This window comes from Lissotriton vulgaris, chromosome 6 (genome assembly GCF_964263255.1).
Source record: "Lissotriton vulgaris chromosome 6, aLisVul1.2, whole genome shotgun sequence".
Taxonomy (NCBI): Eukaryota; Metazoa; Chordata; class Amphibia; order Caudata; family Salamandridae; genus Lissotriton; species Lissotriton vulgaris.
Window position 1 is genome coordinate 756965184 of NC_141694.1, and position 26649 is coordinate 756991832.

Sequence of the window (26649 nt, forward strand, 5' to 3'; positions counted from 1 at the left end):
GCCAATAGCTCTAACTTTGTCAAAGGCAAAACCGTTGCATTGTACTTGGTATCGAATCCAACAGCGGCCATGATGCTATGGAAAGAAAGGACAAAGCATATTGACCCACTGTTGACACTATGGAAAGAATGGAGGAAGTATCAAAAAAAGACAGGTGGAGCATAAGAACCGAGCTAGGGGATGCTCATCCATGAAAAAGGAGACTGCTGTTCTTTCCATGCCCTCAGAAAGTTCTCTTTAGGCCACAGCCCCCTAGATTTGAAATGGCTTGCTACCTACCATTTTCAGAACAAAGAAAGGGGTGTGGCAGTTATTTTGATGAGGAGAAAAGATAATGGGCCAGAAGGTGTGTGTGTGGGGGGGGCTCTGTGTGGGTGTGTGTGGGGGGCTGTGTGTGGGGGGGCTCTGTGTGGGTGTGTGTGTGGGGGGGGGTTTGTGTGTGTTGGGGGGGCTCTCTGTGGGTGTTGGTGTGTGTCATTTGCGAGAGATAAAGCTAGTGGCATTGTAAATGACAATGCCATTTATTTATGTTAAAAAAAAACATAAATAAAAATAATGTCAAGAGCAATGCCAATCGCTCTAACTTTAACAAAGGCAAAACCATTGCATTGTAAATGCTTGTTTGAAAAATGAAAGGGAGTATGTTGAAATGAATACCTCCATTATTTGAGCTGCTTATAAAACATACATCTTTTTTAGTTAATTTCCATGAGATGGTTTGCTGCCTGATGCAAGCCTTGGCTGTGTTCACCCAGCAAAGCTTAACTGGAGGGGGTTAAGTGGCTCTGAAACCCATGCAGTACTGGAATATTTCTTGACTGCCCTGTCAGAGCTCATTAAAGACCTATGGGCTTCAGCCATTTTCTTTGAAAACGTCTCCTCTGAAAAAGCATCACGTGGACATTTTACAATGTATCCCCGCCTGAAAACATGCAGTGCATTCAGTACTGTATAGTTTACCCTAATATTGATGAAAAGCTTTACAAGCTGTACATGTACAGAATATCATGTAAACTAATGTCCTCTGAACAGAGTCTGCTAAGGACCGTGCGTACATGCAGCCCTACCGATTTAGTCGTTGGGCACAGCTTTTCAGGCAGGCTCGTAGATTTTTACACTCCCATTTCGTTGCCTGTGAACCATCGCAACCGACGATCATTTAAAATAGAAGGTTTCACCGAGGATGAACCACATGTTGCCTCTACTCCTTTAAGCGGGTCAATCAGCGGAACTGTCTGCCTCAACCTGGGGACTGTGGGTGGAGCAAGGCAGCATTTTACCTCGCTCAACAGGTGGCATTGCCAGGTGGACAGGGATAGTTACTGCCACCTTTTATTATTTTCCGAGCTGCTGGAATTTTTATTGTCCTGACTAGGACTCGCTGATTTGTCTATGCAAGTCGAAAGCTCGACATTAAAGAAGTGGCTTATTGTATCATAATTGGATTCATGTGTAATTACATATTAAATCCTCTGTCCAATATACTATTTTGCCAACTGTGTATATTAAAAAAAAATTCTGGGCTATAATATAATTTCAATACTTATCCGATAGAGTGTTTTGCTATTGTTTTTCATTTGCACGGTGCCATCCACACTCCTTTTCATCACATTATTTGTAGGCTGTATATGGCTTAATATATGAATTATTTGTCTCTGTTATATGGTTTTGATAGAGCATAAATCTTGATCATATTTTTCATTGAATAAATTAAATTAAAACACACATTTGGAAATTACACGTTGCATACATTAGATAGAAAACAACATGAAAATGTTGTTTAAAGTATCAGAAGCACCGTAAAAGAGTGATCTTCTTAATAAGAGCAAATTTATACGTTTACTTATAATACGTGAAAAGAGAAAACTATGGCCTGGTGTCATAATGGAGTGCTATGGGAAAATATCCTGGAAAAGGAAATATGGTGAACTTAGTACTAAATTACATGCTAGAATCTTGGGATTTTAGAGAATGATATTAGAAGTGGTATAGATTATGAAACCGTTGAAAAGACTTTTGGATTGTGAAATTAGAAAAACGTGAGATTTCATAGAAATAATTAAATTTGCAGTAATTAAGCTTACGTAGGCATAAGTAATGTTATGATAATACATGAATACTAATATTGATCTATGAAAGTTATTCTGAATTGATATCATTTTTAGAAATACTTTTAGAAATGCAAGCATGTCCACTCTCAAACTAATTGAATATTTCCTTCTAAGGAGGACCCACTTGTTGCTTCTTTTTCTCCCTTGTGCTCGTATTCTGCTGTACTTTCCCCAGCCGATACCAGGCCATCACTTCTTGAGCGGTGACTGAGGAGAAACTAGAGAGGGGAAGATGCAGAGTAGCAGCAGTGGGAGGAGCTCTTGCACAAGTAAAGCTCCTTTATTTATTGTGGCGCCCTTCCCACATAGGTCTTCTGTAGCCATTCGCTCCCGTGGTGGAGTCCTTCTAGCATCACAGGTGAGGGCCTCCACAGGTACCTGCATTCCACACCAGGACCCACAGGGGAACGGGACAGATTGAGCTGCTTAGTTTAGTGAGGTCCAAAGACTGGAGGACAATGACTAAAAGTGCTAACCATTGATAACTAACTGCACAGTGATATCTTTAGTGTACACAGACATTACTGCAGACCAGCACTTGAGTGCATCCAAGCAGGAGCGTGACATACTCTGACTTGCCTTGCTATGCTCCACCCCTAAAAAGGCGCGAATAAAGTCATGGACTGTTGGTCCACGGTATATAAGGGGTAGAATCCCCACATAAATGGTAGCACCGATTGGGTTGACCACGGTGCAGTTTGGCGGGCAGAGCAGCTTAGGTCAGTCTCTGCTGCCGACCCATGAATCGCCTGTAAGTTAACCCACCACGTTGGCATCCTCCTTGTATGAAGTAAACCTGAAGCAAACTATTTTCCAACAAACCTATTTTTGTTTGATTATTACAGTGCATGCTATGTTCACGTTACGTGGGGAGGGTTGCCTATATCGGCACTATGAGTCTGCCTGTGGTGCAAGCAGGCCCATCCAATAGGGCGGCCACCATAGTGCCACATTCGGCACATCCCCATGCTCTAGTAACGAGGACCCCCGGGGTGTCCCGCCAAAATCTGGCACCAGGGCCGTGTCACTTCCAGTGGGTTGGGCGAAGTATTTATTCCTGCCCTTGCCCACTAGCCTTCCTTTTTGTCCCTCCTGGCCACACCATCTCCCACCCTGCCGCATGCCTGCATTCCTGCTGAAGGGTACGGAAGAGTAAGGAACATATTGACTTGTTAATTTATGTTTAAGGCGGAGATACTGGGCGATCCTGAGGCTGACTGGTACATAGGGGTACCCTTGTCAGGAGCACAATGGGGGTGCCCTATGCCAAACCCCAGGAGTCTTCATGGCAGGACCCTGGATAAATGTTTGCGCCCCTTTAGTACTTCGGGCCGTTGTAAGCCTGAGCAACCGGGGGCTTGCCTTGCTACACTCCCTCCTAAAAAGGCGTGAGTAAGGTCATGAACTGGTGTTCCACTGTATTTAAGGGTGAGAATCCCCACATATATGGTAACACCGATTGGGTTGGCCACGGTGCAGTTTGGCTCATCAGGCGGGCAGGGCAGTTTAAGTCAGTCTCCATTGCCTGCACGTGGATCACCCGGAAGTTAACCCACCATACTCATTGTATGAAATAAATATGCAGCAAACTGTTTTCCAACAATCCTGTTTTTATGTGATTATTTATTACAGTGCATGCTTTGTTCATATTGCGTGGGGAGGGTTGCCTATATCGGCACTATGAGAGCAGCACTGCATACTGCCACTTGCTCCAATATGCAAAGTGATGGTGCGCAGGGCTTTAAATGTGCTGGTACTGTCCGAACGGAGTACCAGCACTTTTTTATTTTGAGCGGGAGAGTACCAGCACTTTTCAAGAGTGATGTAATACTTTTAATTGGAGAGTACCGGCACTTCTCGGAAACAGGCAGGTATTCTGGTACAGAGTACCTGCACATATATTTTTCCATTTCAAGCACTGATGGTGCGCAATGGCGACTGGCAGTAGTGCTGCACACGGTCACTGTAAACGGCAATAAATGTACTCCATCACATGACACAGTCAAGCCTACGCTGCCCATCTTGCCGCATGTGGGACTCTGAGCTGCCGATTCACCTTGGCACCTCAAGGATACTTACACCACCACCAGTGGACCCCTTCCTCTAAACATTGTACCCTACATTATCACAGCCAGCAATTCACTACTTCACGGGCATTCCATCCCATTAACAGTACCACTGTCTTCACACCGACAGCAGTACTGCAGTGCGATTCCCTGTCACCGCTAAACAATTCTACCACTGCGCGGACGGCGATTGCGCTGCCACGAGAGCCACGCCAGTGCCCTTTTGCTCACTGATTGAGTAGTGCTTGTAGTCCATTACATTGCATTTTGTTGTACTGTGATGCACCGTCCCTAGCCCTGCACGAAGTGCACTTGGTATCCTGATGTTTCGTTCGTTTTCATATTTTCAATTACATTAAGTGCCCATCATTTGTATTCTTCAGTCTCCATGCTCCTCCTTTCTCCCCGTCTTATTTTCCTCGCTCCCCGAACCTCCTGCCTTTTATTTCCTATCCTCTTTGTCCTGTTTCTATGAGGCGCAGTTACATAACTGATGCATTTACGAGGGCACCTCCTTGCCCCCAGGACGTCCTCCATAACGGAGGTTAAAATAGTAATTCCAGTGTTGTCAGTGAAAGGTGGCATGAATGTTGTAAAGCATGACGGGATAATCGTTTCTCGCGATCCTTCTGTTTAATGCAGAACAAACTTTTTTTTGCTGTTTTCAGGAAGTCTTTGAAAATGCGGTTAGTCCACGGTGCATGTTTTTGCTGCTTTTAATTAACGCGTATCTATTTTATGCGATGCACCCTAACAGTGGTTTTCGTAAGTGAAAACCTGCAGCAATTTTCGTATGACCTACCTGCCGCAGCTTTTTCATCCTCTTGAATTAAGTGTGAAAGCTGCTATTTACTGCCCCCCCCCCCACCCACCCCCGCAGCAGTTCGTATAATAGCTCTAACAAGGAGCTGCAAGCGCATGTGACCATACATCTCTGCACTTTGCCTTTCTGAATGATATGACCTGGCTCTGTTTGCTCTTAAAAATGGACAGTATTCTTTCTAGTCATCGTTGCTGTGGTCTGGTCCTCGGATGGGCATTTGACTTGAAACATGTTCCACCTGCTAACCGCAGTGCTGTTGTGGATATCTTTTTAGAAGCAATTGACCCTCGACGAACTGTACAGAATAAGTGTGTGATTTGTGAATGTGCTTAGAAACGTTGTTTTTTTCTATAAAATTAAATAGAATGAAAATACATTTGTGCAATTATAATTTTGGCACTTTTTGCCTTCTTTAAGCTTAATGCCATACTACTTTCATAACACGGCAGATATGTTTTTGCTGCCATTACCAAGTGCCAGACGAAAGATCAGGCTTCTGTTGACATTACTTTGGGTCTATCTAGTTTACTAACAGGCCTCAACGGTCCCAAACTAACTAATACTATTTATTATTTAAATTAAACCCTTCCGAACATAGATAATATCCAGTGAATCTAACGGCAATCGTGTACTGGTGATGCCCAGCTTGTATCTGAGTTTTTGTAATGCATGTCCGTTTTTCCTTCTTTTGCTGCCAACAAACGCACCTAATCTAGGTTAAGGTTTCTGTGGCTAAATATGTTCTCAAACGAATCCAAGCGGATCTCATGCTGCTAGAATTAAAACATTTTTTTTAAAGCACCTGTTATCTCTCTTAGCTATTCTCCTAGCCTGGTTCTATCATCACTCCAGGAAGGAATCTAGTATTAACTTTTGACCTGAACCTTATCCAGCAAAAACAGATATTCAAATGAGTTATGGTCCTCCATCACAAAATCAGAAGACAATCCAGCCATTCATTCATAGTCTGACAGACAGGTGGTTGTGTGTTCCCTCTTCATACATCAGATCAACATCGCCAATGCCCAATACTACAATTCACTCAAAATGTTTGTCTCGGGGGTCGACAGACTCTAGATCTCAGTGGTTCATTGGGCTAGAAAAAGAAAACCCTTGGAAATACCTCATACACCAAGAGATCCTTCCATTGGTTAATGGTAGAAGGCCCTGTCCAATTCTAAGTTCCGTGGTTATGCTTGTCTACTTCAGAATTTTATTGTGTTTCAGGAGTAGGACTCCCTGCGCCATGGGTTTTGACCGACTTGTTATAGAAGAAATGTATTTGCATTGATCAAATTAATCTGCTCTGTAGTGCCTAAAGCACGTTTTACCTTCAATGGTGCCAGCTGATTCCTTATCCACAAATACGAACCTTTAATGTTTTCTGATAAACACTCAAAAAGGAGCCTTCCTCATTGATTTAAACACTAAAAAGTCAAAGTCTTTCTGTTGCTTTGGCATCATACGGTAAGATTCAGAGCATTATTGGGCATGGAATAAGTTCAAAACCACTTTTGTTAATAATTGCCCTGTCTCCTAGCTCAGTATTTGTAGTTCTATGTTTTTGTTGCATGAACAGCAAAAGGCGGATGCTCTTTTCACCAAGGTTTATGATATATGTACTTGTTTGCTTAAAATATGAAAAGTTTCTGCCCCTGCCGAAGCAGATCATATCTAAATGTTAAAGCAAACTCTGATGGAAAAATGGCCGCACTGAAAAGGACATTGCATACTTTTCTGTGTACAAAGCCAGTGTTTGACTTGTGTTGGTTCACCATCTGGTTGGCGCTGCCCTGCATCATGCAATTGGCATTTGTGCATTGTTTGCAGAGCTGGGTGGATGCCTTGATTACATAAGGCACAGGTGGAGCCTCCATTGGTATAAACATTGCTTAGAAGAAGTACTAATAAGGAATCTGGCATCTTAGATGGGAATTGCAAATCTAAGCCTCCAGCCATTTATGTAGACAAGCTTTTAGTTGTGTACGGTATATACTTTGAATGTCACCTAATGGTTTTTGCCACCTCATTGTGTTTTCTAGGCACAGTTGGTTGATCTGAAGTCCGAGTTGACAGAGACCCAGGCTGAGAAAGTAGTGCTGGATAAGGAGGTACACGATCAGCTTCTGCAACTCCATGCCATTCAGCTCCAACTTCATGCCAAAACTGGCCAGAGTGTGGACTCTGGAGCAATCAAAGCTAAGCTGGTGCGTATTGGACTCTAAACGTTTATCTTTTTTTTTTTTTTTCTGCAATTAGTAACACTTTATATTGCACACGCAGTTAAGAAACATTTCTCCTTTAAATGTTGTTCTCTGAATCAATTTTTTTAATACTCCCTTACTGCGGTTCAGCCTTGGAGCTCTATATAAAAGTTACACATTAACCATCCACACCCCAGTTTGCTCTCCTCTTATTTATTTATTTATTTATTTTATCAATTTATAGGGCGCAACAGCTACCCAAAAAGGCTTTCCCGGCGCCTAGACACAGCTAGTTTGAGGGCAAAAAGGAGGTGACGGTTGAGTGGTTATTGTTCATACAGCCAGGTCTTCACAAGCTTTCTGAACCTAAAGTAGTTTTCTTCCTTACGGATACAGGGGGGGAGCGTGTTCCAAAGGGAGGGTCCCAGATAGGCAAAGGATCTGCCACCTGTTCTTGCTCGTTTGAACCTTGGTATGCAGAAACAGGCTGCTGTCTGCGACCGAAGGTTTCTCTTGGGCGTATAGAGGGAGGCAAGAGCTTGGAGGTATTTTGGTGCTGTTCATGCTTTAATTCTGAACATGTAATTCAGGGCTTTAAAGCGGATTCTGCTTTCGATCCTAAGCCAATGAAGATTCCGACGATGGTTCGAGACTCCGGAGTTCTTTGGGATATTGCAGAGTAGCCTGACCGCAGCGTTTTGCGCTACCTGCAATCGTCCGATCACAGATTTGTTAGCGCCCAAATACAGAATGTTGCCGTAGTCAAGCCTTGATGTAATAAGGGCATTGACTACGGTCTTTTGCGTTGACACAGGCAGCATCCAGAGGATCTTCCTCAACCATTTAACTATGGTGAGACATAGGCAGGTTACTTTACTGGCCTGTTACTTTACTGGCCTCTTATATGTTCGTTGACTTGTCTTCGACGGTTTACAGAAATCTGCTGCCTTTTGGCTAGGTTTGCACTATAGAAATACCATACATACATCCACAGATCAAATGAGTAATAACAATACTGGTGTCTTTTCATGGGTGCTTTACAGTACCCCTACAATGTAGATTGTGCGTCTGTTGTGGTTTTCTCTGACAGTTGAGGTTGTGTGATCTGGTGCTTGTGCTTGGTGTTTCCTCCCTTTTCTATTGGCCCAATCTTTACCGTACCCATTGGGTCTTATGAGTGCTTTCCAACCATCATATCGAGTACACTCTCCATTTTCGGCAGTCTTTTATGATTTGATCTCTTTTGTACCAAGTCTGGCTGTTTCTTAACCTAAAATTAATTTGAAATTGATTTTTAATCTTTTTTGCCTAATGGCTTTGTTTGACTGTGTCTCTTGGCTGTTATAACAAACCAGGTAGAAGAGGGTCAAAGGAAAAATTTTAAAGACCAGACTAGGTTCACATCCCCAAATACTCACTCATAAACAACACAAAGAACCTGGGGTCTAGAAGCCAAAGCTCTGGCACACAAGCTGCACTTTCGCGAAGGTAAAGTGGTACCTCAGTTACCAAGCAGACAAGAGAAAAGAAATCTAACATATGAAAAAGAACGTCTATTGTGATATGTGGAAAAATTCAGCCCACATTGTCTGGATAGCCATCAACTTATCTTTGTGATCATTATTATCATTTGGTCAACCAGTAATTGAGATGGTATGTCTCTTGATCATAGAGACCCCCAATCCACAAGTCGTGGACCGAATTCAGAATCACTTTGGCAAACACAAAGGACAATCGATTTGAACAACATGTGCTCACTCCCACCAACCCTTTCTTCACGTCCATCCGGTGGAGGAAACGATACATTGATGACGTGTTAGTGGTTTGGCGAGAAAACTATGAGTCTATCCTGGCATTTCATCAATGGCTCAATACTAGAAATGAATATCTCAATTTTACAGTTGAGATCAATAAAGAAAGACTGCCGTTCCTTGACCTATCCATTTATGCCACTTTGGGAGGTTTACAAAGTGAACTTTATCATAAACCAATGTCAAGGAACTCATTATTACAGTATGAGAGCCAACATCCGAAGGCCCTTAGAGATAATCTGCCTTACGGTCAATTTCTCTGTTTGCGGAGAAATTGTTCTACCGAAGGGACCTTTTAAACGCAATGATCACAAAGATAAGTTGATGGCTATTCAGACAATGTGGGCTGAATTTTTCCACATATCACAATAGACGTTCTTTTTCATATGTTAGATTTCTTTTCTCTTGTCTGCTTGGTAACTGAGGTACCACTTTACCTTCTCGAAAGTGCAGCTTGTGTGCCAGAGCTTTGGCTTCTAGACCCTAGGTTCTTTGTGTTGTGTCTCTTGGCTAACAGAATCCCTCTTTTGCTAATTTTGTTCAGTGACCCCTTTTTAGGCCACGCCCACTGCCGCCCGGTATAAAGACGCTGACTACAAGCCCCACTCTAACTCGACCTATCTCCTGAGGCGGAAGCCGGGAGCACCACTTTGCATTACTTGCTTTTAAAATTGAATGTCACAATAATTCTGTGTTTATAAAACTCACTGTTCGTGAGATCATCTCAGGGCACCTGTTCGCACCCGGACAGCGCAGCGGATCATAGCGCTGCCGCGAAGCCTGCCACAACACACCCCCTGATTCCATTACCGGCGAGAACAGAGGCCACACCCCTTTTTAGGCTACGCCCACTGCCGCCCGGTATATAGATGCTGACTACAAGCGCCACTCTAACTCGACCTATCTCCTGAGGCGGAAGCCGGAAGCACCACTTTGCATTACTTGCTTTTAAAATTGAATGTCACAATTATTCTGTGTTTTTAAAACTCACCGTTCGTGAGATCATCTCAGGGCACCTGTTCGCACCCGGACCGGCCCGCGCAGTGGATCATAGCGCTGCCGCGAAGCCTGCCACAACACACCCCATGACGCCATTACCGGCGAGGACAGAGGCCACGCCCCTTTTTAGGCCACGCCCTCTCCAATCCCCTCCTCCCGGCATAAACCATGTGTTTCTGCCGGAAGCGCAGCGGACGAGCGCAGCGGGAGCGCCTAAGGCAAGCCCGTCTGCGCCAGTCCGCGCCAGTCCGCGCCAGACCGAGCCCAGAGCCCAGGACCCCTGCCTCGGTCACATCCTCCCCCCGGAGGTATACCCAGGAAACCCTCCTCAAACTAAGGAGCTCTTCTTCTGCCCCCTGTCGCAGTTTCATCTCCCTAAACGATGGGCAGTCCTGTTGTGCAAACCGTCCATATAGGCTCACTCCACGCCTCCCTCTGAAACCACGTTGGGTCAATATGGCTCTACTCAACTGCAGATCCCTCCCGAAACACCAAACAGAAATCTACATGCTTTTACAGGAGTCGGAAACTGAGATCCTCTTTCTCACCGAAACTTGGATCAACGCCAACTCCGACCCTGACATTATCCAAACACTCCCCCCAGGCTATCTTATCAAACACCTGGACAGACCCTCTGGGACTGGAGGTGGGATAGCAATCATCTACCATGATCACCTGTCTTGTCTTCTTTAGGACAGCCCAATCCAGGATTGTGAAAACGTCCACTTCTCTATCCACCTGCCACCAGCCACTACCCTCTCGGGGATTTTAGTCTACCGCCCCCCCAGGACCGCAACGACTCTTCTGCGACTCCCTCGTGGAATCTATCACCTCACTCGCCTGTCGAACCCCTAACTTTACGGTCCTAGGAGACTTAAATCTCCAGTTCGACGACCTAAGCAACAAAACTGCAGCCGATCTCAAAAACGACCTAGCCTCCCTCAACCTAGACTTAAAAAGTAACCAGCCAACCCATGCTAAGGGCCACTTGTTGGACCCTATTTTTACAAACCTCTCGAGACTATTCGTGAATTCCCCTATCCCTGTCCCCTGGTCAGACCATTTCTTAATCCCCTTCAAGCTACAGCTGTCGGCCGAAGTACCGGAGAGTCCTCCGGCCCAAGCACCATCCCGACCGTGGCAAAAACTGGATACGGCTTTATAGGCCCAAACACTCGCCTCCACCTCTCCAGTGCTTGACCCAGATCCATCCAGAGCAGACGTTCAACTACGTGGCTGGCTCGATCAATCCCTGGACGCTATCCTTCCCGGCAAACACCTCCCCAGTAAGAAGAAAACCCTCAAATCTCCATGGTACACCCAAGAACTACACCTACTTAGGAAACAGTGCAAAAAGCTCAAGCGCCTCTGGAGAAAGGACTGGGCGACCGGAAGCAAAAATGAATACAGATCCGCCATAAAACACTACAAAACCTGTATAAAAAATGCCCAGGCAACCTTCTTCGAGAAAAAAATCCTGGCAGCTTCAAATTCCTCCAAAGAAACTTATCGCATCGTGCGCCTTCTGCCCAAAACCCCAGACCCGGAACCTGTACCAGACCAGTCGGGCACCAGATGCAATCAGCTAGCTGAATTCTTTTCCACAAAAATTAGTAATATCCTCAAATCCCTCCCTCCTCTCACTTCCTCTCAACTCCCTGTCACTCCCCCCCCTTGTGCAGAGGCTCCCTGCCTCCAAACATTCTCCCAGGTCACCACCGATCTTTTTCTGACCACCCTACAATCGGTGAAAAGCGGGGCTCCATCAGATCCAGCTCCTACGAGCAAACTAAAACTGGTTGCCGCCACCATCGCCCCCTCCATTTACCCAACTGATCAACGCCTCTCTGGCACTAGGCACGGTTCCAGACAATTGGAAAAAAGCTACAGTCAGGGCACTTCTTAAAAAATCTCACCTCGATCCCAAGGATCTATCGAATTTTAGACCCATTTCCCTCCTTCCGGTCATCGGCAAAATCGCCGAGCGAATTGTGAACCACCAACTATCCCTCTTCCTAGAAACTAACAATCTCCTGCGCCAATCCCAGACAGGGTTTAGACCGGGACAGGGAACAGACACTGCACTACTAGCAGTGGTCGAAGAGGCAAGAACCATCATAGACGCAGGAGGATCAGTGGCAGTGATCCTCCTAGACCTAAGTGCCGCCTTCGACACGGTGGACCACACCATCCTCATCCACCGGCTCAGCCTGGCAGGAGTGTCTGGCACCGCCCTGTCCTGGATCAAATCCTTCCTCGAAGGCATAACCTTTCAGGTATCCGATGGCTCTGTTCTGTCCAGTGTGGGGTCCCCCAGGGCTCCTCCCTAAGCCCCACGCTTTTTAATGTCTACATGTCTCCATTAGAGGACATCATAGCCCCATTCGGCATAAAAACAGTCATGTATGCCGATGACACCCAACTAGTGGTGTCCTTAAACCAGTCAAGTAAAAGCCTGGACAACCTGGCTGACTGCCTTGAAAACATCTTCCACTGGATGTGTGAATCACGCCTAAAATTAAACGGAGAGAAATCGGAGATCCTCCTCCTAGGCAACCCACGCAAACTCCCGCCTTCCCTCTCTTGGCCACCCTGCATGGGTGCACCCCCCCCCCCCCCCCCCTAAAGCAGAAGTCAAGAGCCTGGGTATTTGGCTGGACCAAGAGCTCAACTTCAAAGCCCAGGCTAGAAAAACCTCTGGCATCTGCTTTGGGCTCATCCAAAAAGCATGGAAGATCCTCCACTTGCTCCCCTTCCAATCTAGGAAACTGCTTATGCAGGGTCTGGTGAACTCCAGACTAGACTATGGAAACGCCCTATATCTAGGGGCCCCTGCATCAGTCATCAAAAGACTACAATACGCCCAAAACGCGGCAGCATGACTCCTAACAGGGACCACATCCAGATGCTCCGCTAAACCGGCCCTCAAAAGCCTCCACTGGCTCCCGATCAAGGAAAGGGTCACATTTAAGACCCTCTGCATCTCACACAAAATAATGCAAGGAAGAGGCCCACCAATCCTGAGATCTCTGATCAAACCCCATCACTCAAACAGACAACTCAGATCAGACTCTCTCTCCCTGGCCAGTATCCCCAGAATAAAAAAGGCCTGATCTGGGGGGCGATTGTTCTCCTACAATGCCCCCAAATTGTGGAACTCCCTTCCACTGTCCATTAGAAGAGAACACAATCTACTCGCTTTCCGTAGGCAACTAAAAACATGGCTCTTCCCATAATCCCTCACCTCCCCTCCCCCCCACTCCCCTCTGGATTAATAGGTTTTTTGTCAGTGCTGGGACGCCCTAGGGTAGCTACGCGCTTTAGAAATCCGCTTTCAAATTCAAATTCAAACTCTGTACAGCAGAGTGGTAACTTCCCTGGGTCCACCATATTTAAGAAAAATTGTTAGGTTTATACTTAGGCTGAGGGTTAATATCATGAAAGCTCTTCCTGGGTGGAGCAGTCTTTTATGGTCACAGTTAAGAGAAGAATGCCTGGAGACAGATGTCTTGGCAGTATGAGCCTTGTACTGCAAAGAACACTTTCATTGGCTTCCACACCAGGAAGGACCGAAAAGATGCACACTGTATCTTTGAAGGAGCTGTAATCTTCTTTTCTTTACTCTAACATATTTCTCTGGGTTTATCTTTTGGACTTGGAGAAAATATTGTCTGTGAATTTTTTTTCGGACTCCAATACCACCTTTGCAAATGTAGCTTTGTAACTGTATTCATGAGAAATTTGTGTTTTAATTGTAAAGGTCTCAATTGCTTCTCAAGGACTTAACATTTGCTTTTGACTTATGATTGGGTGCCAACCTCGAAATATTTTCTCTGCAGTAGGTCATTAATTAATTGGTGGCTCTGTTCTTTGGCATCATATATTCTCGTTAATGAGGACTTGGAATGACAGCCCATTCTGTAAGCGCACGACTGATTTAGTGGCTGTTACAGAGAAATGACATTGCAGGAAGTTTTCTTTTCCTACTTTGTGTAAACACTAACGTCCTGTTACTGACTCCAGGGCTGGATGCCAGTTTGGTCAGAAAGTGTTCCATCCCTCTCGATACGGCAGTAGAGTATTGAAGTGAATATACCATCTACCCATTCGTCTAGCTAGTTCTTATATTGATTGCTCCACATATTTCGGAGGTGAAGAATACCAATCTTAGGTACCTCGATAATGTGCAATGTAAAATAGGGACACCTGAGTTTTGGAATTTGGACTGTACAGTTCCAGTTTTTATTTTAACCAAAGGTTTAGAAGAGCCTGAAACTCTGTGCGGAAAAGCAGTAGATTGGGATGTGTAGATCCATGGTGAATTACCATCATGAGGAAAACTATCCTTACAGGCTAAGTAATTTTCCTTTACCTATAAGTGGGAAGCCATCGTTATAGCCGATAATGCTTTTTAGGTTATCTTGGTGGTGTGCCTAGAATTGGTCTCCAAGTATGAGTTTCTACGTCCGTGTATCACTGGCACACCTTTCTAAGTCAATTCTGTTCTACACTGTTGTGGTGGGTTGCCTAGAATAGCATTGTATGTGGCGCCTAATAGTAGTATAAAAGCACAAGCTCCATATTGACAGTTGAGTAGATTTTATAGACCAATTGTTAGCTTACGGACACTAACAAAATAATCAAGCCATGGGGTTAGTGGAACACCAAGATTTCGCAATGCAGTAAACCAGAAGTGGGGACACTACAAGATATTCTGGCATCATGGTATGAGAACGTGAGAACTGAATTACTCAAGGAGATTCTTAAAAGACTTGATCCAGTCGAAGATGATAAGTTGGTGGGCAAGTTATTGGTAGATTCACAGCAGAACCTAACTCAAAAGGTGCCCTCATTTCTATGCACATCAAAGAATATAAGCTCTAAGCAGCAAAAGTTCTCAGAACGCTAAGCAAACAAAATTTAAAATCCAAACTTTCATTCACTAAATGCAAAAGAGTAAGACATTTTCATTTCAGTTTAACAATTTACACAATTAGAAGCAACATTTCACCCAAGCAGCTCTATTGCAACAATTTCTGGTGCAGGTTCTTACTATTTCACACTTCATACATGTAAATACACTAATGCACAATATGAAGTCTGTGCTCTTCAACAGTCCCCTACTGTTTACGGACAATATCAGTCTATCAACCATGCTGAGGCATGGGTCTCATGACCGTTCTTCTGGGCACACTGAGGAGGCCACAAATAAACCCTGTGGTCTGGGTTGCATAGATACTCGGCCCTCTGACTCTTCCAACCTATCTAACACAATCTTCCACACACCCTTCTGCTCCTAGCAGGCATATTCCTGCATGTCCTCTCTTAATATCTTAATTTTGTCGTGTGTATATGAATGCACCTCTCTATACGCCAAAGCCTCGGTGGGAGAATACGGAAATAGCCTTAAATATAAACCAATAATCATTCAATTCGTATCCATTCTTTTCAAATGCGTGCTCTTCACTAATAAATTCAATATACAATGTCAAATCACCCAAACATCAAGGAATGATAGTGGGAGCTTTAAGGGCAGTAGGTTCAGCTTTATAAATCTAAGATTTAAAAAGCGGTGTCCTTTTGTGTCAGACCCAAAAGAAGGAAGCTAGTAAGTCAAAGGAAAACAGCAAACGTCCTCATGAATATTAATGAGGCCGTACTTGGCTCGGTACTTGTAGTGAAAAGTTGCCTGCTGAAGTGGAGGCCTACTTGAGACAGCAAATCTCCATCTCAGCATTCAGAATCAGAATGTACGGCTGTTGTGATCCACGGACTTTAAAGGGTAAAGGGTTGAAGTACCAGACCAAGTGGCATATTGGGATTCATTGTGCAGAAGCAGAGTGGAATCTATCAAATTTAGACAAATTGCACTTTGCTTTGCAAATGTTTAGTGCTTGCCTTTAGCAGGCACTAATGTTTTGGATTTGCAAAACACTCCACAAAGCATTAGTGCATACTTTTGTGAATCATAAGGGAGGGGGAAAGTCCATTTGCTCATTCCTTTCCCTGGAAGTTCGCAAGGGGTCACAATGCGGGCTTTTCGATTAGTAATATATTTGTGAATCACAAATCACTTTGTCTATTGTGATTTCCGATGTATTTGCAAATTCAGCTGCAATGACTGTGCACTTGTCAATTATTTTGAACATCAGTCACAGTATGTCTTAATTATTTGTGAAGCTCCCCATTAAATTGCTCGTACCCTATACAGTATCTGTAACAAAACATTAGTATAATGTCCTCCTTTCCAGAGCATATTCTATCAAATTTAGATAGATTGCACACTGCTTTGCAAATGTTTAGTGCTTGCCTTAAGCAGGCACTAACCCTCCAATGTTTTACGTTTGCCAAACACGCCAACATCAGACAATTTATGTCTAATCATTTCTTAAGCTCCCCATTAAATTGCTCGTACTTCCCTACACAGTTTCTGTAACATAACATTAACGTTATACCTCCCTTTCACATTTTTGCAACCAGTAAATTCTCACCTGGCAACATCAAAACTGAAGCTATGGATTAAAAAAAAAATAATAATAATGGTTTGAACATTTTGTCTTAGTAAAATTTCGGTCACGTTGTGAAAGATACCTGATCCTTTATCCACAGTTGTGAATATTACAGTTTGGTTTTGTCTTGTGTTCCCTTGAGTTTTCTGTCGTCTTCTTTTCCTGCACACTTTAACTTTCTAATAATTCCTCTTTTCTTTTCTATCTTAAGTCTGTCCCCTCAGTGGAGAAAATGGTAAGTATGGCCCATGCTTGTTTTCTGCTTGACCTACTGAGTTTTTAAATATGTATATGTATATGTGCTCTGTAACCTGGCTTGTGTTTATCCTCATAGAACCCTGGTTGAAAAACAAACATGTTCTTTCTCTGGGTTTACTTATGTCTTAAATTGTTTATTTTTCTGGCCCATCTGCATATTCTTGGCTCCTCATTTCAGGAACTGTCACAGCATGTAGCTACTATCAACTCACATGCTTAAGTAATTCCTGGTCATCCTCGTAGGATACAAAACATGTTAACATTTTATTTTACTTCACCTTCTATCTTAATGCAGTATAGCAATATGTGTTTCGCATTTGTGCCCCATTTGTGAAATATGGTTTTCTTTATAGTTTTACACAGTAGTCTACTTGGGCTTTTAAATATGATTTCAAATAATGCACGATCTGTATTAAACAATTTATAGTAGCAGACATTCATAGACCTTTCCGAAACTGCTGTCTTGTCATTACATCTCTGCTATGTAATCCTACTGTATTCTCACTTCAATAAAATTAAACCTAGAACAATTAAACAATGATAATTTCCAAATTGGGCCTTGTTAACTTTGTCATCAGCAGCCCAAATGATGTACCCAATCCTGGGGCTTATTTGAGCAAGTTCTTTTGTCACTGAAAAGGGGGTCACATATCCCCAAAATCCTATTTCTCCTCTTCCACCACATATTCAGGAATAACTCCACTATGAAAATAATCTCTCGAGGCGGAATGTGTACATGGCCAGAAAAAACGATCTTCTGCACTTGACGTTTTTTAGCATTAGACTTTTAGTACACAGTAGATCAGGCACATATACCTTCAAAAAAGGCTAGTTTAGTGTAGATTCCTGATAAATCCCAGATCCATCTAATTCCTATCGAAGATGATCAGGATTCTTTTAAAATCCTTCTCTTCCATGCCAGCACCAGCAGATGCTTTGCATCTCCCTCTGCCTAGAGGAAATGTATGGGAGATAAAACAGAAATACAACTCTGTAGCCCTTAAGGCTTGGTTGCCATCTTCGCAGCCTGTTTTTAGACCTGCGTTCACCACAGTAGTTTGTAGCTGGCTACAACTTAGCTGACTATGGATTATTGATGGTAATTGAATCCTGCCCAATATTCACAGGCTCCTATGATCCAGAGGACAGTTGTGCTAACCTTTGCTAATTCAACTCCTTAGGGTTTACTTGCACACTCCTGTTAGAAATGGAGGTCTCTAGTTAGCAGAGGTAGGCATCGTTGTCCAAGTAAGGACCCTTCTTCCTAGTCCGGGTAAGGGGGATTCACTTCTAAAATAACCCCTACTCACCCCCTTGGTAGCTTGGGACGAGCAGACCAGCTTATCTCAGAGGCAGCGTGTAAAGCATTTGTGCATGCATACAGTAACACAGTGAAAACACTACAAATGGACACCACACCAGTTTAGAAAATAAGCAAAACATTAATCTAAACCAACAAGACCAAAACCGACAAAATGCCAACATCCAATACTTGTAAAAATAGTTACTGTGCAAAATAAGGAATAACGTGAAAACACAGTTCCTCAGACTAGGTAGCTCCTTTCTGGGCTACTGCAATACTGAACACAACTGAGTCTAACAATTCCAGCCCACTGTGTTGGTATGGGTCAGCTAAAGCATCAACAGACTCGGAGACAGGACCTTGCTTGTTGCGGCCAACGTGCCTATGCGAGTCGGTCGGGACAACCGCTGTGGTTGCGATGTGAGATGGAAGCATTGCAGCGTGCGGTGTCCTCACGGCTTGGTGCAAGCAGTGGCTCGTTGACCGAATCGGTGAGACCAAGGCTTGCGTTGCAGGGTGAGACTGAGCTCGATGCGGTGCTGGCTGGTCATGGTGCGGCGACTGAGCCGGTTGATGTTTGAGTCGGGCAGCAACAGAGTCTGTGACATCTGTGCAGCATGTAGCGGTGGTGAGTGGGGTGCCCACAAGATGTGGTGCAAGCAGTGGCTATTTGACTAAGTCGGTGAGACCAGGATTGCGTTGCAAAGCGAGGAAGTGCTCTCTCCATTGCCTTCAGGACACGGAGTCTGCGGCAGACCCAAAGACGGCATCTTTTTTCTTCTGTGGCGACTGTGACCAGCGGAACCAGAGACGATGCCCAGAAAAATGGTGAGGTCTTTGCTGTCCCTTAGACCTCTTGAACAGGGTGCATTCTCCACTTCAAGCCCTTGGAGATACTTTCTCAAGCAGGATGCACACACAGTTCCTCTCCTTGGCAGAAACAGCACGTGCAGGCCAACCCCAGACAGCACACAGCAAAGGGGAAGTACTACTCCTCCTCCAGTTTCTCCAGCTCTTCTCCTTGGCAAAGGTTCCTCTTGAAGTTCCAAAAGTGATCTAAAGTTCTGGGGTCTGGATCCAATATTTATACGGCAAAATCCTTTGTTTTCTGGTGGCAGAGAAGCTGTGTGCTCAGTCAAAACCAGTTCTGTCCCATCTGGTGCATCTTTTTGGCAGGAGGTTGAGACAGCATTGCGGAAGGCAGACCAGGCCCATTCAGGTGAAAAATCTCCCTTCTCTACTCTAAATGCAGCCCAGGTCTATTCAGCCCAGCCGTAACTCATCCAGACTCTCTGGAGCCACTGCACATCCCCAGCACTGGTCACTCCAAAGCCAGACAGGCAATACAGATCCTAGCAGAGGTACACTGGATGGCTGAGCAAGAAAATACCTATGTTCTAAAAGTGGTATTTTCAAATACAGAATGTAAACCCCCCCCCTCACTAAAAGATGCATTTTAACATTCTGAGTTCAGGCATAGTAAACTTTATTTTACTATCTTGTTCCCAGGGAGAGTTATACATTCTGATTATTCTAGACCACAACAAATCATGCCTCCTGATTCTCCTTGACCTGTCTTCAGCATTCAACACCATTGACCACAACAATCTCTTGAACATAGGATACAAGTATCAATTTTTACATTTTTTTTCAGGGCTGGTATTGCGATGGTTTTTGTCATTCTTCTATAATAGATCACAAAAAGTCAATATAAAGCAATCCCTATTCCATCCTTCCTCAGTCTCGATGGGGGATCCACAGGGGTCTGTGTTATCACTGATACTCCTCGATATATTCCTAGGACCGTTACAGGGCTCGACAAATCATAAAAAATGCTCTAGACCTGCAGGTCTAGTAAACTACAAAATCTCCTCGTCCTAACTTAAATGAACTTGACCTCAAACTCTGAAAACTGAGCAAATGTGACAAGTTAACAAGATTTAAAAGCATTTTTATTGCTCATTTACTTTGTGAGCATTAAAGATGCCTTTAAATCTTGCTATCTTGTCACATTTCCTCTGCTTTCAGAGGCAGAGGTCAAGTGTCAAGTTGTATTCCTACTCGCCAGAAAGGGCGAGTAGGACCTAAAAATAGCTCGCCCTTAATCAATCTCACTCGCAAATGCGAGCGGTCGAGTGAATTTGTCGAGCCCTGCGTTAGCAAATGCTCTGAATGCCGCAAACATCCTCTTCCACATGTATGCGAATTACACTCAACTCTACTCTATCTGAAAATCACCGACTCGTAACAGTTAAGGCAGCCACCACTGAGCAGGACAAAGATGCGGAAAGCACTATGAAAATCAGATCAGCATTGAATAGCGTTATAGAACTCAGTGGAAAACAAGTAATGCCTGTTCATTTAAAAATGGAAAATATGTCACAATGCCCCTGACGAAGGGTTTATCCGGAAATGCATTGGGTGATGTTAAATAAAATCGTGACATACGGAAACATCTAATTCTCCTGTGTTTTTGAGCAACCATGCACAACTACAAGATTGAGTAAAATAAATCGAAGAAAAGAGAAAAAAATGTTGAAAAGTTATTCAGGAAAAATGTTGAATAATTGAAGAGTTGAACAGGAAATTCGATTTATTGGATTCATTTGTGACAGACATTGCTGTGCAGCATGATGAGTGCTAGACTCTACACCGATACTTCAGTGGCAGATCTGAGTCACATTGCTGCTTATGTGGGTGGCACAATCAGTGCTGCAGGCCCACTAGCAGCATTTGATTTACAGGCCCTGGGTACACAGTGCACTGTACTAGGGACTGACTAGTAAATGAAGTATGCCAATCATAGAATCATTCATCCATAGCAATAATTTACACAGGGAGCACTTGCACATTGGCACTGAACAACAGGAGGCACAGGCACAAATACAGGGAAAACCCTCGCTAATGGTGCCAGGTCTAACAACTCTCGAGCACAGTGTGGAAATAGTCCACGAATTCTTAAAGTTGCATGCGTAGTTTAGGTGTTTTAAACTGAAAAATCTTTAATCTGCATGTCCTTTCTCAGTGTTTTTAGTTACACTTAGATGTTACAAACATTTAGCTGAAATTCCACAATAGTACAACGAGCACTGTTGGTGTCCTCACTAATTTATCTTATGACAGCATTCCGCAGTGCACAAAATCCACAATTAAATGTGACTTCTACAGCAATTCTTTTTTTATTTGTGCTTTCACTATTTTGACAAGTGTGACCCCGGCAAGAAGTTTTGTAGGAGCCGAGTGCTGGCGCGGGAGCCTTGTAGGAAAGTCAGCAGGGTGTATTGAGTGCAGTGTTAAATAGTTAACCTATCAGATTGAAATAGGTTTAATAAAAAGTAACAACACATGCATAATATACATCTTAAGGTTTGTCAAATTTCTTTTAAAGCATGAGCAGCTTCACTGCTGTACTTATTTACAGTGCATTATCTGCTGTTGGTTCAACATATGCAAGTCCTTTCACCAAGGAGCCAGCTTCTAACTCTGGCCGTCTGCTGTTATTTCAAAGGAGTTCCTCTCTTAAGATCAATGTGGCTCCACAGTACTTAGAAGCCATTTTTCAGCAGTTGATGACTCTCATTATATTTGATAACGTGGAAAGGATCTCCTTTCTAAAAACGTACGGCTGAATCAATCATAGCTGCCTTCTACTCCTTCAAATGTTTCTAGTGGTCTAAGTATCTCTAGCAGATTTTCGTCCCACTGCCACTTGCAGCTCACTAGCACCTTAACAGCCTTTTGTGTTGAGTCGTTTCTGGCCCAGTTGCTTGCTTTTAAGGTGCTTTATGTGTGGAGACTATCCTTGTGGAAAATTGAGTGTCAGTCAGTCTGTGGGTTGCTTGTCTTCCCTATCCTAGCTGGCTTGAACATGATTGCTGATTCCTAAGTCACTCTGCTCTTCTCCGGAAAGTGGTCAGATATTTGGCTGAGGTAAATGTTCTCTGCGTACATCTCTTTTGCAGAGTTTGAAGAGATTAGGGAGACTGTTTCCCAGGAAACTGGTTGCTGAGCAGTTTAATTTCAGCCGGTATACATTGAAGAAGGAGTGGGTTATCTCTCTGCATTTAGAGGAGGTTGCATTAGATGCATTTCTATTGTCTGTATTGGGTTTTTGCTAGAATACCTTAACGATTATGGCGATTGGTACCCTAGATTTTCAGAAATGTTTGTTTTCTGGAATAATGCAAGGGCTTTTCATTCACAGCCTGTACAGAAGTCGTTGGCATGTTTCGCTTTGTTCCGTGCCTACTCTGAAGATGTTATTTTTGCAAATGCTTATAGAAGTGTAATGGCTAACTCGGGTAGTTCAATGGACATCTGTATCTACTGATGGGAGACGTAGTTAACTTATATATCAGAAAAAACTGAATGGCATAAATTGGGAGTAAGAATTGGTTGCAATTAATCAAAGTCATGGGAACTTTTTTTGCAGCTCTTGCTGTCCAAGATCGTTATTACGATTCCTTCCCATGCTTGAAATCGTCCCTACCAGAAGCCAGCAGCAATGGTGACCACATACATATTCACCAGTGGTGCTGCTAACACATAGAGTTGGAGAATTGAAATAACACAGAAATACATATTACACTAAATAGGTAGGCCTGGGAAAACTCTAGGCAACCCAACTCAAGCCATTTTAGTTTTTCCTGCCTATTTCTGATATAGCACAAATTTGACGATTTCATTTGAACATCAAGAAAAGCTTTAAGGGATAGAGGGGAAAAAGAAAAAATGAGGTGTGAAATGATGTAGGCTCAACCCCTTTCTTGTCAATTGTCCATTAATAATTGGCATGCGAATGAGCCTTTGCCAGAGTTTGCACACCATTCACCAAGGACTTGCAGACTCTCAGCTGTGTTCTATAGCTCCCTACCACTGTCACTGGAAGAGAAGACCTAAACATTGTTGCCAATTAGCAGTTGCTCCTCACCTTGTCCGTCCTCATTGCTCCTAACCCTGACCTCTCAATGGCCCAATAGTGACCATATACAATTGGAGAAAACCGCTGCACTCCTGAAGTGTAAAGAAAGGGGTAATCAAGTAATCCTGAAAGACAGTTGTTTAGGTGCTCAGGGAAACACCTTCTGGTTCCCAAAGGTGTAACAGCAAACAATGAGAAAATGGGAAGTCTTACAGCGAGTATGAGCTACCCTGAGCACTCTTGGTGCACTGAAAGTGCGTGACTCTAGATCAGGGGTCTCCAACCTTTTGTGTAGTCTGAGCTACTTTTGGCAAGTGAAAATTGTTGTGAGCTACTGAACCCGAATAAACTCGCGCATTTTATCGAGAGACCCCCCACGCCCAGTTTCATTGACTTTAAGCCTAATTTCATCAGAGCCCATACTGTGGTTTGAACAAAATACCCAAGACAGGCCTGACTTAAGAGTTCCCTAGAACACCAAAAGGAATGACTTTGGATTTGTGACGCTTCAAGTCATTACAATTAATCGGTCCAAAATTAAGACCTTCCAGAAATAGTGGTCATTGAAATAATCATTGTAAAGGGCACCTTTATCAAATATTGGCTTTATAGCCCGCAGGCCAGCTCATGCTGGGACTCCCAAGCCCACATTTCTGGCCATCACCCACGCGCGGCATCCAATAATGGATTGCCTGCCCCTGGCGCGGTGTCCGCTGTAGTGAAAGTAATTCCTGAGTACCGTACTGTGCTGATCAGGGGCAGATGCTATGCTCTGTACTCCTGCACCGCGCACCGTATTCTTCTATAGACAGACTAGGCGCCTGCACAGGCACCGTATTTTGTGCTCGTGCATGGACTGCATGCTCTATGTTTCTCACAACAGGCACATTTTCCACTCTCCCTTTGCCAAAAAGTCCTCCGGCCTAAGTCATTCCGGCGGGAGGGGCCGGCTGTCCCTGTTCTAAGTCACAGATGTGCTGTCAGTGAACCGCGTGCAAGCGCCTGCAGATCTCCCCTGTGCAGTATGCATGAGCAGGCAGACCCCACGCCCCCCTCCCCCACAACCTGTCCTGGAACTTTCTTCCCAACCCTCCACGGCGTGCAAAAGTAGAGAGATCGCCCTGTTCAGTGTGCATGTCCCCGGTATGTACAAGCACACAGATATCTCATGTGGTGTGTGAAGGAGTCGGAAAGCCCCACTCCCCTCAGAGCACACGTGCCGTCAGAGCTTCGACTCTGGCGTGCAAGAATGGACGCCCACCCCCAAGTTGACTGATCCTTCTGAGCAGCATAGTGCTCAGAAGCTTGAACACCCCTCCTCGTGTTTTAGGAGCGTGTAAACCTCCACTACTTTTCACGGCGCAGAAATGTTGGCAAACTCCCACCCTTCACAGTGTGCAAGAGAAGGCAACGCATCGAAGTCCTTCAAGTGTTCGAAGGTAATGCCCCCACTCCTTTCTTTGTGCATGGGGTGGAGTATCACCTTCCAACCCCACAGGTGCGTGAAAGAACAGCAGGTCCCCTTTTCACCCTCGTTTCTTCCACGCCACACAACTTGCAAGCGCTAACAAGATCCAGTACAATGCACTACAAGACATTTTTATTGGCAGGGCATGTCAGGCAGGTGTTTCCAGAGTCAGCACACGAGATTCCTGCACTATACATTCACAGTCGCTTCAGCGTGATGAGTTCACCGCCCAGATATGTGGAAGCAGATGTTTTGTGCACTCGCTGTTTTGGTAACACACTGTGATGCTCACTGCAGTTTCTGCTCTTAGCACGAGGCACACTTGCGCAATGTTCCTTAAATGTTTGTGCACATAAAAATGTGTGCAATTATTTAGATCAGAAACTCCCTGTCAATTATGGTGACTTTTAAATCTACTTCATATCTTTCTACGTCAACAGGGCCATACTTTACAGGCGGCTCTGTGAATCAGGCGGCCAACAAGAGCCAAATTTCGTGGGGGCTGAGGTGTTGCGCGCCTGCTGAGAAAAATTTCACTATAAGGTTTATTTGAGATCTGTGTGTCCGACAAGTAATAAAGTGCAGCGTGTTACACTAGCTCCGTCGCAGGGAGGAGGGCGAGGGAACAGCAGCCCGGGAGGGAAAGAGGAGCGGAGGCAAGGAGGAGGCCAAAGGAGGGGGCCATGGCTACTGGAAAGGGAGGGAGCGGGACAGCAGAGCAGCCCGAGCGGGGGTCAGCGGGAGGGGACCTGGCTACTGGAGCCCAGAGGGGCACCAGATATGAGGCATCTGCATATTTTACCAAAAAATGCACGAAAAACGGCACAATCAGGGGGGGGGGAGAGGCACCAAAAAACGAGCTTACCTGCAGTGGCTGATTCTGGCGGCGGAAGTCACGTCTCCTACTGCTCGCGCTGGCACCCGTCGCACAATGGCAGTCAGTGCGATGCCAGCGCGTTTTCAATAGGCAATGACGGCAGACTCTCACGAGAGACGTCAGAAGCTCCAGGAGAGGAGCGTCATCGCGTCATCCTCTTCGCCCGCCCCATCCACACATTATGCCCAATCAGAGCGAAGGGCTAGACGAGCTACTTCCGGGGTCTCCGCGAGCTACCAGTAGCTCGCGATCGACCGGTTGGAGACCCCGGCTCTAGATGAACTTGAAGTAAATAGCGTAATCTTCAAAACTTCATGAATGTTTTATTCATCAACGTAGTTCAAGTAAATCCAAAAACGATATTCATTGACACATATTTCCTCATATGTTGATCAAACTTCTAGTAAGAATAAATCCATAGCAATTCATGGCACGTATTCAACGTAAGGTGAAATGGAAACCCCAATGCATTTCGTGCTAAACCAGCACTTCTTCAGGGGGATATATTTCTAAAGGAAAAAAGATGAAACACACTGTAGGTTCTGCTGTACAGGAACGCGAGGGCACAAGAATATATAGAAAACGAACTGGAGGAAAAATAAGAAAGCGCCAAAAGGGAAACCCAGTGTAATCATGGTAGATGTAAAGGAAAATATCAGGTGAGTCAAAGTTTGGTGCTCGTAGAAAAAACCAGAAAAATTACGAAAATAAAGGAACGCGAAATGAAAGAGATATGACCAAAGAGATTTCTGGTTATGTGATATGGACACCATAATAAAGATATGTGGACAGGTTATAAATGCACCCGGTGTAAAATGAGAGTATAGTGTGTCATCGGAAAAACAGAGAAACCGCCACCTAAGCTGAGGAAAACATGATTTGTAGAAACTTACCCATCACCAAGAACGAGCGGTGAGCAGAGGGAATCACAACGGTAGGTCCGAGCCGCAACCCGGAAGACGCCAATTGTGCGCGCCGGCTCCCGAGAAAAGGAAAGTGAAAAAGATAGAAACAGGACTCGCGGACGCATAGTATGCGCCAAGCCACCGATGAGAGGAAAAAATAGGTGAAGTAGAAATGAGACTACGAAAGTGTCAAAAGATGGTCAAGAGGATAGTAAGGAATTTATAAACTCAAACGAACATTCCAAGGAAAAGGATAGAAGCAACCAGATCAAAAGAGCGGATCAAGTGAAAAAAATGGTGGAGAGTCAGGGAAACAAATAAAAAGAATCTAAGGGGACACGAAGAAAATAAGCAAAGTCTGAACGGAACACACACAAAAGAGAATCAAAAGTAC

The 26649-nt window shown here is 44.3% G+C and overlaps 1 protein-coding gene across 4 annotated transcripts in view; it reads left to right on the forward strand.

The window, feature by feature from the left end:
• GOPC (golgi associated PDZ and coiled-coil motif containing) overlaps positions 1-26649 on the forward strand; it is a 211855-nt gene that overhangs the window by 89494 nt on the left and 95712 nt on the right. For 2 of the 4 annotated variants that reach the window (XM_086926740.1, XM_086926738.1), the window contains exons 2-3: positions 7043-7207; positions 16735-16758. In XM_086926740.1, the coding sequence (XP_086782866.1) occupies positions 7043-7207; positions 16735-16758 (189 nt within the window). The remainder of the gene's footprint in view (positions 1-7042; positions 7208-16734; positions 16759-26649) is intronic. The other 2 variants (XM_086926741.1, XM_086926739.1) reach the window with 1 other exon arrangement.